General features: G+C 50.4%; 1 protein-coding gene across 1 annotated transcript; it reads right to left on the bottom strand.

Annotated features, from left to right (window-relative positions):
• Positions 1-663: 663 nt before the first annotated feature.
• Positions 664-8,421, bottom strand: LOC132355084 (primary amine oxidase, lung isozyme-like). Its single transcript, XM_059907276.1, is given in 6 exon segments — positions 664-939; positions 1,182-1,311; positions 2,343-2,628; positions 6,827-7,372; positions 7,375-7,986; positions 7,989-8,421. Coding segments are annotated over 6 exon segments (2,283 nt in total).
• Between the last annotated feature and the right edge of the window lie 5,938 nt (positions 8,422-14,359).

The raw sequence follows: 14,359 nt of genomic DNA, 5'->3' as shown, positions 1-14,359 counted from the left end.
ATGGAATATTATTCGGCCATAAAGGAATGAAGCACTGATTCATGCTACAACATGGATGTCCCTCAAAAACGCTACACTGAGTGAAAGAAGCCAACCACAAAAGACCACTTATTGTATGAATATATTTATATGAAATTTCCAGAATCTAGGCAAAGCTGTAGTGACAGAAAGTTTAGTGGTTGCCTAGAACTGGGAATGGGTTGAAGGGAAATAGGAAGTGACTGCTAACAGATTTTGGAGTTCCTTTCTGGGGTGATGAAATTGTTCTGGAATTAGATAGTAGTCATGGTTGCACAACTTTATGAATATATTAAAACCCATTAAACTGTACATGTTAAAAGGGTGAATTTTATGGTATATGAATTACATCTCATTTGAAAAATAAGATTAAAAAACTGTTAAAAAAAACAGGAGTCTTCTGGGAAAAGTATGGCCATCACTTTAGACTCCCGGCTGGCCATTCCTCTCTTCTCTGTGACAGGAACCCAGGAGGTTTGGGGTCAACAAAGCTGAGAACCCCCTGTGTCAGGCATCACAGACTCAGGATGCTCCCAGCAGGGAGGGGGAGGGAAGGGAGGACTGCCCCATCCAGTGCCCATCCCCTCCCCTCCCCACACTCCCTGGCCCTGGGGTCCCAGCCACATTCCCCATCCCAGGAACCACCTAGCTGTGGGAGAAGCCCGCGTGGGAGAAGGCAGGAAGGTGGGCGGCACAGGCCGCAGCCTGGGGGAGGCAAGCCAGGCGGTTGACTTCACAGGTCCCAGCATCCTGGTCCTCCCGGAAGTAGACGGAGTCAGCAGAATCGATGGAGGGGTCCTGGTCAAAGAAGTTGTAGGGTCGGAGGAAGAAGCCCATGCCGTTCTCCACAGTCACTGTGTTGGGAATGTCCTCTGCATGGGGCATGTGCAGGAAACCGGCTGTCACCCAGGCCACCAAGTCCTAATGGGGGCGAAGAAAGAGGATCATGAGGTCTGGCTTTGCTAAGGACACGTCTGCCTCCCCCAGTGGCCTTGTATGGGAGGACTGAGTTCAGCAGCCCAGGAAAAATGTGAAATCATAGCGCTTTCTTCCTTAGTGGGCTCTAAAGACCCCTAGAGGAATCTGGCCTGGGAGAGAGTGAGAGGCTCATCCTTGCTCCCCCTGCCTCCCCCCTCGTGCCCACCTCCTCCCTCTCAACTCACCTGCCCAGCAATAGTCTCATTGCTGATGAAGTCAGTGAAGTCCAGGGTGGGGGTCCAGGGGTCATTCAAGTTATAGATGCTGATGCTTCTGGGTTCCTCCTCCTTCCGCTGGGTCACAGCCAGCTGGCACCTGCAGGGGATTTGGATTAGACCCACAAGGTCATCGACTCATCCTGCTGCCTGAAGCTGCACTGAAGAGAGGACACAAAGGGGAAAGGAGCATAAAGGTCTTACGTTGTCCAGCCTCTGTATCGTTCTCTGTCCACTTCCCTCTCTCTCTCTCTCTCACAAAGTTCCCGCATTTGCTCAATATCCCGTATCTCAAACATCTACCGGCCCATTGTTCAGACTTCAGGTGGGATTGTCGCTCACGCATCCATGCAGATGGGAGTCTGGGCCTAGATGCATATGCACAGACATGGCCTGATTGCCATCTTAGGTGAATTTCAGTATCTCATGTGCCTGCATTTTAGGGAATATTCCCTCAGATCTGTGCTCCTCTCTTTGTTTTCCCCTCCAACCTTGATTGTGAACATTTTAAACATACAGAAAAGTTAAAAGAATAGTCTAGTGAACACCCACATACCCACATCCTAGATTCTACCTGGAGCATTTTGTCATATTTGATTCAGCATGTATCTTTCCATTCATTCATCCACGCAGGAGGCTTCATTTTTTTTTTTTTTAATTAATTATTTATTTATTTATTTTATTTTTTTGACTGTGTTGGGTCTTCGTTTCTGTGCGAGGGCTTTCTCCAGTTGCGGCAAGTGGGGGCCACTCTTCATCGCGGTGCGCGGGCCTCTCACTATCGTGGCCTCTCTTGTTGCGGAGCACAGGCTCCAGACGCGCAGGCTCAGTAGTTGTGGCTCACGGGCCTAGTTGCTCCGCGGCATGTGGGATCCTCCCAGACCAGGGCTCGAACCCGTGTCCCCTGCATCGGCAGGCAGACTCTCAACCACTGCGCCACCAAGGAAGCCCGGAGGCTTCATTTTGAGCGGCCTAAGATTGTGGCTGCAGGAATGTGTGTGTGAATGTGTGATCGTGAGTGTGTATATGTACACACACCCATGGGAGGTGGGGGAACCTGGGTTCCCAGCAACATGGAGCCTTTGATACAGTCCGCCTCCCCCAGTGCCTCTCTGACACCCCATCACCCACCTCGCCCAGCTGACGGCTCTCTCCATGGAGCTGTTCTGGGGCAGGGGCTCCCCAGCAAAGCTGACTGTCTGGATGCGGTAGCCCCTCGGGTGCCCCCACTTGTTGCTGTGATTGCTGGCCAGGTACAGGTAGCGAGGGGAGGGACCTCCCAGGGGGAAGGCGGCCTGCTCCTCCGTCTCCAGCAGCTTCCGGGTCACCTGCAGCCTCTGTATCTGGTGCTTGGGGCTCCAGGGTACCGCCGTAGGGACAAAAGCCATGTCCTCAGCCCAGACCCAGTTCTCCAGTCCTGCCAGGGTGAAGCGGAGATGGTGGGGGGAAGGGGGAAAAGGGAGGACTGGTCATGCAGCTGCTCTGCCCCCTCTGGACTCTGTTCCCACCTGGCTTCAGAGTGGGGGCCAAAGAGAAAGCCAGACTGAGTGTGCCCCCTCTTCCCTCCCCTCTCCCCAAGATGTTCCTGATCCAGAGATTTGGAGAAGATCTTTCTTCTTGATGTCATCTCTGGTAATAATCCCAGATGCTTTGTGACTGGGCTTCCACTGACCTTCCCCCTCTGAGGAGCTGAAGGGAGGGTGGTTTACCTGAGGTTGGAGCAGTCTAGCAGGCAACGTGCAGGGCCAGGTTCTTTCTGACCTGAGGCAAGGGTCTGCACCTCATATCTGAAGCCCTCTGGCATCACTAGAACTGCCTTCTCATGAAAATAATCACAGCAGTAGCTCATATTTGTTGAACTTGGAGGAGCTCTGCACAGGCAGTGTGTTGAGGGCTTTACATGGATTGATGCTTTACTTGCACAACAACCTGATGAAGGAGGAACTATAATTGTCCCCATTTTACAGATGGGACAACTGAGGCTTAGAGAATTTAAATAACGTGCCCCGGTTTGTCACCAAGGGCATGTGGTTAGTTTCATGGCAGTGCCGGGGACCCAGGTCTCAGTCTGGCTCTACACTGCCTACACATCAGTACCCAGAGGAAACCAACACAAAGGGGCTCCATCACACATGGACAGCAGACATGCAGGTCAGAGGGAAGGATAGTCAGACCCCAAGCCCAACACTGCTGGAGCTTAGCGGTGTTTTCTATTGCTTGGGGATTGGCAAGGAATAAGGGGCAAGGCCAAAGACACAGTCTGTTGCCTGAATATTTGGAGTTTTGAATGATTTTATTGGAGTCCAACTAGGTTCCATATTAGGACTCAACTTAAGTGATCTGAGACCAAAGAGCAGTAAACCAAAACATGCCAGAAGCTCCCTCCATACCTTCCAAAGATCAAAGAGAGCAGAGACTGATTAAGCAAACCCTCAGTTTCCCTTTGTGAATTACTGCTCCTAGGCCACACTCCACAGTTTCTACTTGTAGATGACAATTAAAGGCCAAGAGTTCCCTTTCCAGTACATCCACACAAGCAGGCTCATGTGGATAATAATAATAATAATAGCTAATACTTCTCTGTGTGTGTCAGGCACCGCTCCAAGTGCTTTAAGAGTTGCCATAGCTTAGATGTAGAGATAAAGAGAGATGTGTGCGTCAGTTAGAATACATACATGTATTTTCTAGCTAAGTCCGATGAGAGAGCCTAAAAGCAATGACATCCCAGTAATAATGAGCACACCTGGTACCCAGATCTTGGTTTCTAAATACTATTCTCCAATAAAAGGAACCAGAGATTCTTGGAGAAGTGGTTGATTTCAGGGCTGGAGCAGGGAAAATACAAGATGGAACTGGAACATCTTGCGGTGCCAGAAAGAAAAGAAGTGCTCAAAAAAGGATGGAGGCATGTCAGCAAGACACAGGAACCAACCTGAAGGCTCTTCCAATGGCCAAAGCTGAAACAATTTAAGGAACAAAATAAATGATAGTGTGGGGTTATAACCCTTAGAATAAAATATCTATGAGTCCATACAGTTATGAATAAATAATTACATACATAAATAAAGTAAAAAGGAGGGATAACACTTTCTTAACGGAGAATTCCAATTCATAAATGTATAAAGAATAAGAGAAAAAATGTAAATGACACAGCAATAATAATTGTTGCAGGAAAAATCCACCACTAGATGCTAAAATTCGTGGGCAAGAGTTTGAGAAGAAAGAGTTTGAGATGAAAAGAAATAGTATATTTGCATAGCATCAAAAATTTCCCCCCAATATTTCTTAACTGAAAATGGAAAAACAGTAACTTTTGCAATGGAGGAAGCTGGAAAACACCACCTTACCAAGTGCTTGAGGCCAATATCACTGGTAATAAGACATATGGACATCAAATACCCCTTGATATGATGCTCTGAGAAGGGTATAAAGTCATTTCTATGGTTTTCTTACCAAAAAAACCTTCACAGAAACAAAAACACAAGCTCAACCCAATCATGAGAAAATATCAGAGAAACCCAAATTGAAAGACATGCTACAAAATGATTGACTAGTATCTTCTAAAGTGTCAGTTCCTGGAAGACAAGGAAAACCTAAAGACCTGCCAGATTGGAGGAGACCATAAGGAGATAGGACATCTAAGTGCAATGTGGGTTGCTGGTTTAGATCCCGGAACAGAGAAAGGAAATCAGTAAAGAACTGATGAAATTCTCATAAAGTCTGTAGTTTATAGTATTGTAACAATGTTAATTTCCTGGTTGTGATTGTCCTGTGGTTATGCAAGATGTTAACATTAGGGGGAGCTTGTGACGGGTATATGAGAACTCTATATAATGTCTGCAACTTTTCTGTAAGTCTAAAGTTATTTCAAAAGAAAAAAATGTTTTTAAATAGCCATCATTAATTCTCACAACAGTCCTATGAGGAATGCACTGTTACACCATTTTTACACTTGAGTAAACTGAAATACAGAGAGGTTAAGCATAAAAATGTTTCTCTCAGGTGTGGAGAAAAGGGAACCCTTTTACATTGTTGGTGGGAATGTAAATTGGTGCAGCCACTGTGGAAAACAGTATGGAGGTTCCTTAAAAAACTAAAAATAGAGTTGCCATATGTTCCAGAAATTCCACTCCTGGGCGTATAGCCGGACAAAACCGTAATTCAAAAAGATACATGCATCCCTGTGTTCAGAGCGGTACTATTTACAATAGCCAAAACCTGGAAGCAACCTAAGTGTCCATCAACAGATGATTAGATTAAGAAGATGCGATATACACATACATACATATATATATATGTACATATACATACACACACATGGAATACTACTCAGCCATAAAAAAGAATGAAATAATGCCATTTACAGCAACATGGATGGACCTAGTGATTATCATACTAAGTGAAGTGAGTCAGAAAGAGAAAGGTAAATACCATATGATATCACTTATATGTGGAATCTAAAGTGCAACACAAATGAACATATCTATGAAACAGAAACAGACTTACAGATATAGAGAACAGACTTGTCGTTGCCGGGGGGAGGGATGGATTGGGAGTTTGAGGTTAGCAGATGCAAACTATTATATATAGAATGGATAAACAACAAGGTCCTACTGGATAGCACAGGGAACTGTATTCAAAATCCTGTGATAAATCTTAATGGAGGACTTCCCTGGTGGCGCAGTGGTTAAGAATCCGCCTGCCAATGCAGGGGACAAGAGTTCAAGCCCTGGTCCGGGAAGATCCCACAGGCCGCGGAGCAACAAAGCCCGTGCGCCACAACTACTGAGCCTGTGCAGCAGAGCCCACGTGCTCCAACTACTGAAGCCCGTGTACCTAGAGCCCGTGCTCAGCAACAAGAGAAGCCACCGCAATGAGAAGCCTGCGCACTGCAACAAAGAGTGGCCCCAGCTCGCAACAACTAGAGAAAGCCCGCACACAGCAACGAAGACCCAAAGCAGCCCCCCAAAATTAATTAATTAATTAATTTAAAAAAATCATAATGGAAAAGAATATGAAAAAGAATATATATATGAATAACTGAATCACTTTGCTGTACAGCAGAAATTAACACAACATTGTTAAGTCAAGTAAACTTCAATAAAAACAAAATGTTTCTCTCACGTTTTCCAGGAGCCCTCCACGTTCTCTCCACTCCTCCATCACAACCTAAGCCTACTGAGAGCAGGGATGTTGTTTCTTTTGTTACATTGTTTTAGTGCAGTGCTTGGCACAAATATGCATTCGGTAAATATTTGTTGTTTGAGTGAGTGTAATATGTTGTTATGTGAGAAATTAGAAGTGACAAAATATATGTACATTATGATTGAAATTTGGTGGTAAAATTCTAAATATGTATATCAGTATATCATATATACATAGTATACACTGTAATATATTCTAGATTGCAGATGCACGATTTTAAAAAAGGAAAGACTTTTTTTAAACATGAGAGAATAACCATCTAAGGGTGAAAATCTCTGACGAATTTGATGACTTTCACATTTACTTCTTATACTTTTACATTTTTAATGTTTCAATGACAATTTTTAAATCTAGACATGGAGACTTCAGCCCCCTCTACTGGAATCCTGGCCTCCGCCAGGATGTCTTACCTCCCGCGTCCAGATCCACCTTGTAGTGGGCACTGTGGGTGTGGACCGTGCCCAGCGTGTGCTTCCCAACCTGGTTTCCGTATCTTCGGGCAGCACCAAAGAGGAACGCTGAGCTGATGTAGCCTGTGGCATGGAATTTGACTTCTATGGCTCCACTGGGGTGCAAGACCATATCCCACACGTAGTCATAGTTGAGCAAGGTCGACACAGATCTGAAGACCAGCACTGTCTCCACAAGGCCCCCAAAATAGTGGGAATGAAAATCTGAGTGGTGTCGCCTCAGGGGCAGGCCCTGGTTCTGCTCAAACACACAAAAGGCATCATGTAGTGTCTTGGGGGCTTGGGACTCCAAAAGGACGTGCCAGTCCACGTAGGTGGCCAGATAGGGGTAGTCCACCCCACGGGTCAGGGGCGTGGAGTACTTGCCCATGCCAAAGCTGCCGTCCATATAGTGGGTCAGCATTGCTGCTGGGGAATTTCCACCATGGACAGCCAAGGCCTCCTGGACACTGACTTCATAGGCGACTCTCTCCCCTTGGAAGCGATGTCAAAGATCCCTGGGCCACTGAAAGCTCCGAGGCCAAAGGAGAAAGTCCACAGTGAGGAGGCCACTCGACTCCCCTGGGCACTGAAGCGGGGGCCCTGGGGATGGAACTGCAGAGGGGGAGCCGGACCCGGAGGCACCTGGGACTTCAGGGACCAGGACCCACCTGTGCCGTTGTCTGCGATCACCACCACGTTCACCAGGCCGGCCTCAAACTGCTCCTCCAGATGGGCCAGACTCTCATAGTAGCGGCCTTGAAAGAACACCTTCTGGATGGTCCAGCGAGCAGGGTCCAGAGCCTTGTGGTCTACCAGAAGCTCCAAGCCTATGGGGTGCAGGAAGAACCCAGCCCCTGAGATGTTGTAGTAGAGGCCAAACCAGGTGGCCCTGTCCCCTGATTGCAAGCCACGGGGGACTGTGGTCATGGTCACCAGGTTCCCTCCTTGGTGCTTGTAGAAGCAGCAGTGGTGGAGGAGACCAGCAGCCTGGGGCAGCTCTCTGTTGAAGATCATCTGGTCTATGTCCAGGTACTCTCGCATGAGCACGGGGCGTCGGTGATAGGGCAGGGAGCCCCCGTGACGCTCCACAGTCACATCTCGCAGGTAGGAGGGGTGCAGCAGGGCCCCACCAGCAGCTCAGTCACATTGAGCTGGGCTTGTCCACCAAAGAAGACGATGACCAGTGCCTCCCAGGCAGGCAGGGGGCTCGCCCTGTCCAGGTGGGCCAGGGCTGCAGCCTTGGGGGGCAGCTCCAGCTCTACCGAGAAGATGCAGTTGTCTGAGGGTCTGGCCTGAGCTGCATCCACCAGGCCTGGCCCCAGCTCCTGGGTCAGAAAGCCCATCACAGCCGTCAGCTCTTCTCGGCTCAGGTCTGCAAACAGCTGGCTTTGGCCAGGCTGTGTCCAGGGCTGGGCACTGGGAGATCCGGAGGGGCAGAAGGGAGGCAGGCCAGGATGACACTCCTTCCCAACTCCTTCCTCACTCCCAGCACCACCTTCACCCATGCCCATCACCAGAACACTCCACAGGGACAAAAGAATAAAGACAGCCATAGCTAAAGCTCCTGGCTGCCTCCAGGCTCTTGAATCGGAATGCAAGATAGAAAGACAGACAGATAGACAGGACCTGGGTGCAGAATGCCCCTTTCAGTCTCTGGAGGTTCCTGGCTCTGGGTGGGGCTTCTGGGCAATGGCACGATGGGTACATTCAAGACAAGCAGCCAAGGGCAGAAGGTTGGCAGGGGGTGGAGGTTGGGGGAATCAGGGGTCAGGCCAGGCTCGGGAGGTGGGGCTGATGTAGGAACGTGGACTTTAAGTGGCCCATGTAAGCCTCTGTCCTCCTTTTCCAAAACAAACACACAGGTTCAAGGTTGGGGAACGAAGTGGGGGAGGGATCAGTTTGGGAGATACAGCTGGAGAGAGGCAATCGGAAGAAGTGACAGGGACAGAAAGGGACTGTCCTTGGGCTCTTCCTCCACTCTCCAGATGCAGCCTTTCTCCTGGCTACAAGGCTGCAAGCAAAACTCACCTGTGCACACCCCTCCAGCCGGATTCCCTCCTTCCGTCCTCTAGCTGACGAAGCCCTCATCACAGTCTACGGCTCCCCCATCAACCAGAATCCTACTGGCACCCACAGGAGACTGGAGAGTCATGCTGAGAACATAAAGCACCTGGGAGGAGCTGGGGGGCTGAAGGGCTGAGCCAGGTCAACATCTTGGAGGCCCTGAGCACCCTAAATCACTGGAGGGGAGCATGGGGGGGTGGAGCCAGTCCAAAGTTGGAGGGGGTGGGGAGCTTCAGTGTAACAGAGATCCCTCCCCACTTGAGCAGGACTGATGGAGCACGGCAGAGGTCAGGGTGCCCGGAAACTGGCTGTGAACATAACCTAGCTGCCCACAACCCTCATTTCCGGGAAACCCGCCTCCAAAATATTGCAGAGGCAGAGAGCAAAGTTGCCTCCATTCTTGGGCAGGTGATGTGTGGGAGACTGCCATCCTCTGTGCAACCAGGTCCTGAGGGGAGCTAGGAGAGACTGAGGGATCCGGAGAGAGGACATGCATCCCTCGTGAGCTTGGAGGAGAATCCTTTGCAACCTGGACATGTCCAAGAGCACTTCCCCAGGAAGCCATGTTGGACCGACCTTGTAGACAGAGTGCGTGTGCCTGCAGGAGACTGGACAGGGCATTCCAGCCGAAGGGAACAGAAGGTGCAAAGGTACAGAAAGTTGAAACAGCCTGGGCCTGGGCAGGGAACGGCCAAGGCCAGCTTATGGGGTGTGAGGTGGGGACGGGAGTGGGGCAGGCAGAAGAGGTCAGGTCAGGAAGCCTTGTGAGGTGTGTGTCTAAGCAAAGTAGTAATTGCGGGAAGACAGTGAGAAATCTCAGAACATGTGAAGCCAGGGAAATCAACACCAGAAAGGTCAGATTCTCCAAATATCATCTGGTTATGCAACCAGCTCTATTTTGATATGGGAATTCCACATAAGGGGTCATTTTATTACTGACCTGTGTCCTTGGACTCTTTAATCAATAGAATTGATAAGAAGCCAGAGGAGGAATTCAGGCAAGGCTTTACTGGGACTCATGCTGCAGCAGGAAGGAGTAAGAACAAAACACAAGTTCCCAGGACTTCCATGGTGGCGCAGTGGTTGAGAATCCGCCTGCCAATGCAGGGGACACGGGTTTGAGCCCTGGTCCAGGAAGATCCCACATGCCTCAGAGCAACTAAGCCCGTGCGCCACAACTACTGAGCCCACGCTCCTAGAGCCCATACTCCGCAACCAGAGAAGCTACCGCCATGAGAAGCCCACGCACCGCAACGAAGAGTAGACCCTGCTGGCCGCAACTAGAGAAAACCCGCGCGCAGCAACGAAGACCCAATGCAGCCAAAAATAAATAAATTAATTAATTAAAAACAAACAAACACAAGTTCCCTTGTTTGCTCTCTGTGGAGGTTGGGTTGGTTCCTTATGTGGGTTGAGGGTGAGGGTGAGGGTGACGTTGGGGGCAGATCGGTGGGTCGGGTCCAAGGGGTGGCTGAGGTGTTTTGCCCACCCCCTTGGTGGTGCTGTGTGCAGGGGTCATGCCCAGTACCCTGCTTTTGCTCCCGGCACCTCAGAAGTGGCAGTTGGTTTGTGGCTTTTTTGTATCTTATGGTTCATAATTGCCCCGATTGCCCACGCATGCAGGTATTTTTAGTCCCTTGTAGTATCTTTGTGTTCTGTAGCTCCAGGAAGCATTTATCCAGGTGCAAGTGCAAGTACTCCGGTAAAGGGTCCCAGGTCCCAGCCTGTCTCAATTTGAAATGGGCCATGTGGACTTTATAATAAGGGGGAGCAGAATCTAGGGTCAAACCCAGCCCTGGCCACAAGGCAGGCATTTCCAGCCTGGGAACTTCATTCTGGGCCCTCTCATAAGTGCTGGTCTTACCTCCCAGCTAAGAACACACCTTTAAGAGAACGGCTAATGTTTTATGTCCCGACCCGTGCTACCAAGCACAGGTCAAGAATGTCCACTCTGGGGCTTCCCTGGTGGCGCAGTGGTTGAGAATCTGCCTGCCAATGCAGGGGACACGGGTTCGTGCCCTGGTCTGGGAAGATCCCACATGCCGCGGAGCAACTAGGCCCGTGAGCCACGGCTACTGAGCCTGCGCGTCTGGAGCCTGTGCTCCGCAACAAGAGAGGCCGCGACAGTGAGAGGCCCGCGCACCGCGATGAGGAGTGGCCCCCACTTGCCACAACTAGAGAAAGCCCTCGCACAGAAACGAAGACCCAACACAGCTATAAATAAATAAATAAATAAATAAATAAAATTTAAAAATAATAATAATAATAATTTAAAAAAAAAAAAAAAAAAAGCGGCATAAGAATGTCCACTCTGGTGGGGCATCCCCAGGCTCTCCTATGGGAGGTGGGTAATGATCAGGGAGTGGGAGGGAGAGCCTTTGCCTTGCCTGCTGGGGGAACTGGTACAGAAGAAGGTGTCCCCTCTGCCCACCTTCCCTAAGTGTCTCACTGTCACATCGCTTCCTCTGATATCTTTTCATCCTAGGCTTCACAATCATCATGTCAAACACCCTAAAAACGTGTTGAAAATGTGTCCCTTTTGGAGAATTACTCAGGAGACAGGACCACACGTCCTGCTCCCCCCACTAGGTCTTATTTTCATTTGGACCAACTTGGCCCCTGCCTCTGTGAATGTGCTGAAGATGCGTTTATCCCTGGGAGCCGGAGCGCACCCCCCAGCCCACAGGCTGAGGACTGGGCCCCAGGATGTGGTGCCTGAGTCGGGCTGCTGCCCCAGAGGCCCTGTGAGGCCAGCGGGACCATCCCAGACACCCAGGTCACTGCACTCTGACCTGCATTCTGGGGACATGGCTCTGGCTCCAGTGTGCAGTGGGGCTCGGGTGTGGGACAGACAGGGGGGAGGACACTGGACAGGAAACAAAGGGCCAGGATGAGGCCAGTGACCTCGAGGACAGAGAGGAAGGGAGGGGTCTGAGCGATGTGGCGGGTGGAGTTGACAGGACTCGGTGTCTGATTGGGTGGATGAGTGAGAAAGGGCACAGCCTCGTAGGTGACACAAGGACACAAAGGTTGCACTGGGTGACTTGGGATGGTGGGAGACTTTCCTCAGAAGAATGACATACAGGGGACTTCCCTGGCGGTCCAGTGGTTAAGATTCCGCGCTTCTGCTGCAGGGGAACTAAATCCCGCAGGCCAAAAAAAAAAGAAATAGCAATGTTCCTCCGTTCAGGAGGTCAGGGGCTGCACAGAGGCAAGGACCAGAGTCAGTGACCAGGCATCCTTTCTTACTTTCCCTGTGATCTCAGCAGTAGTTGGGAGGTGGGAGGGGGTCATCCAGGATGGGGTTCTGATCCGGGCACTCTGCAAACAGGGCCTCCTTGGGCCACATTCTCACAGGAGTCCTCCCCCAGCCTCACCCAGAATTCAGGCCACCATCATTTCTTACCCCTGACCCATCTCCCTGCGCCTAAGCCTTCTGTCAACTCTATTCTTTGTATCTGGGCCAGAGGCAATGTCCTCAAAGGTAACACTGACCCTGTCACTCCCTTGCTTAGAATCCTTCCATGGCTCCCCATTTTCCTTACGGTAACTGTGGCTTGCAAGGCCCTGCCTCCTCTGCCCCCTGCTTGGCCCTCCAGGCTCTGCTCACAGCCCACACACATGTCAATGAACTTGGGTACTTGGATGGGGCCACTTTGTCACCTCCTGGCCTCTGAACATGCTGTTCCCTCTTCCTGGAACCTTATCTCCGCTCTCTTCCTTCTCCCTCGGCCAACTTCTACTCCTCTGCCAGGATCAGCTTAGACATCAGGTCCCTCAGGGAGCCTTCCCCAATCCCTAAGTCCGGGTTAGGAGCCCCTGCTATGTCCTCCTCCTACCTCCCCTGGAAAATTCCCTGATGCAATGGACCCTTTACTGGCCCCTCTCGTCCCTGAGGGTAGACATTGTGCATCTTATTCCATAACGTATCCTAGTGCCTTTCAAGGCACCTGGCATGTAAGAGGCACTGGGGAAATCTTTGTTGAATGCATGTAGGAATCCTTCTCCTGCACCCTCAGAGCGAGCCCTTCCCGGGGGCTACCGGAGGAGAGCAGAGGCAGGCGAGCACATCTTGCCCTCCTCACAGGGGCGTCCCATGTCTACAGTCCTGGAAGTCCCAGTTATGCCCCTGACCTAAGCCTCAGGCGTCCCCTTGTCCAGCTCCGCTTAGGGCAATGTGCCCAAGTCCTAAAGATCTTGGCCTTGGAGACACCAGTTCTTTCAGAACCTGACGTCCTGGGTTACTATTCCCTCCTATGGCTTGACCAGAAGTCTGAGGCTAACAATCCAGCCAGCCTCAGGGGTTTAGGAAGAGAGCAGGTGGGGTAGGGGGCTGGAGGTCCACCTTGCAGCCCTCCTGACCCCAGCTGGGCTGATGAGCTCACGATCTACATGTCCACTGACGCCTGGGCCAGGGTTGTCATCTCCATGGAGGGTTGTCATCTCCATGATGTGACTGAGAGACACACCACAGTCCCTTTTTCAGATCAAAGCTTGTGAGCGAGCATTCACACACACTCACACGCACACTCACCGCTTGCAAACACTCACACTCTTGGTCTGGAGATGGGTTTCAAGGCGATGAGTGTCATGTTATAAAAACAGGATGGGATGAGGGGTGGACACCAGTATTCCTTTATTCCTTTTCCCTCCAACACTGACTGTTGTGCAACTGACCATAAACAGGAGCCAGAAGGAGGTGGAGACAAAATCATAAGCATGTCATGGAGAAATGAAATTACTCAGGTCAGAGAAAGTAGAAGCATAAACTCGGTATCAGAGCCACGGTGGCCACAACACGCCTTTTTCTCCTCGGTCTCAGTCTTCAGTCTCTCCTTGTCCTCAATCTCTCTCTGTCCTCTGTCACCCTGGCTTCCACCCCAGCCTGTGTTATAAATTCATCCAGCCATCACTGGCCCTCCCTCCTGACTGAAGTCTTTCTCCCTGTTCTTTGGAACCTAGTTTCTCTCCAGCTCACTAACTCGTCTCTCTCCGCTGTTCTACTGACTCAGAAGTGAACCTGGGCTTGGGGCAGGACAGAAGGTAGCAGAAGCTTCTGTGTTGTCTGTGCTCCCTGGATATGATTTCCCTCTGGTCAGAAGCTGAGCAGCGTCCGAAATCTGTTTCCTGCATTTCACCTCCTAGCCTGGCCTGGGCTTCCAGCAGGCAGAAGTCACCCCTCCCCAGTGCTTCTCATTGCCCCCACTTCTAAGAGAGAGAGAGAGACAGGGAGAGGGAGTGAAAGAGAGCAAAAGAGACATTGACTGAGGTTTAACATTTTCTTGGAGATGTACAGGCAAGAGGAGGCAAAGCAGTTACCAGAGGCCACACCCATTTCTCTGGGTCTCAAATACTTGAGAAAATTGAGTCCCTGGGGCTATCTCTTAACTCACTCTACCCTTCCCCCCTATCCCAACCCCTTCCTAA

This window comes from Balaenoptera ricei, chromosome 20 (genome assembly GCF_028023285.1).
Source record: "Balaenoptera ricei isolate mBalRic1 chromosome 20, mBalRic1.hap2, whole genome shotgun sequence".
Taxonomy (NCBI): Eukaryota; Metazoa; Chordata; class Mammalia; order Artiodactyla; family Balaenopteridae; genus Balaenoptera; species Balaenoptera ricei.
This window is presented reverse-complemented; position numbering and strand designations above follow the sequence as displayed.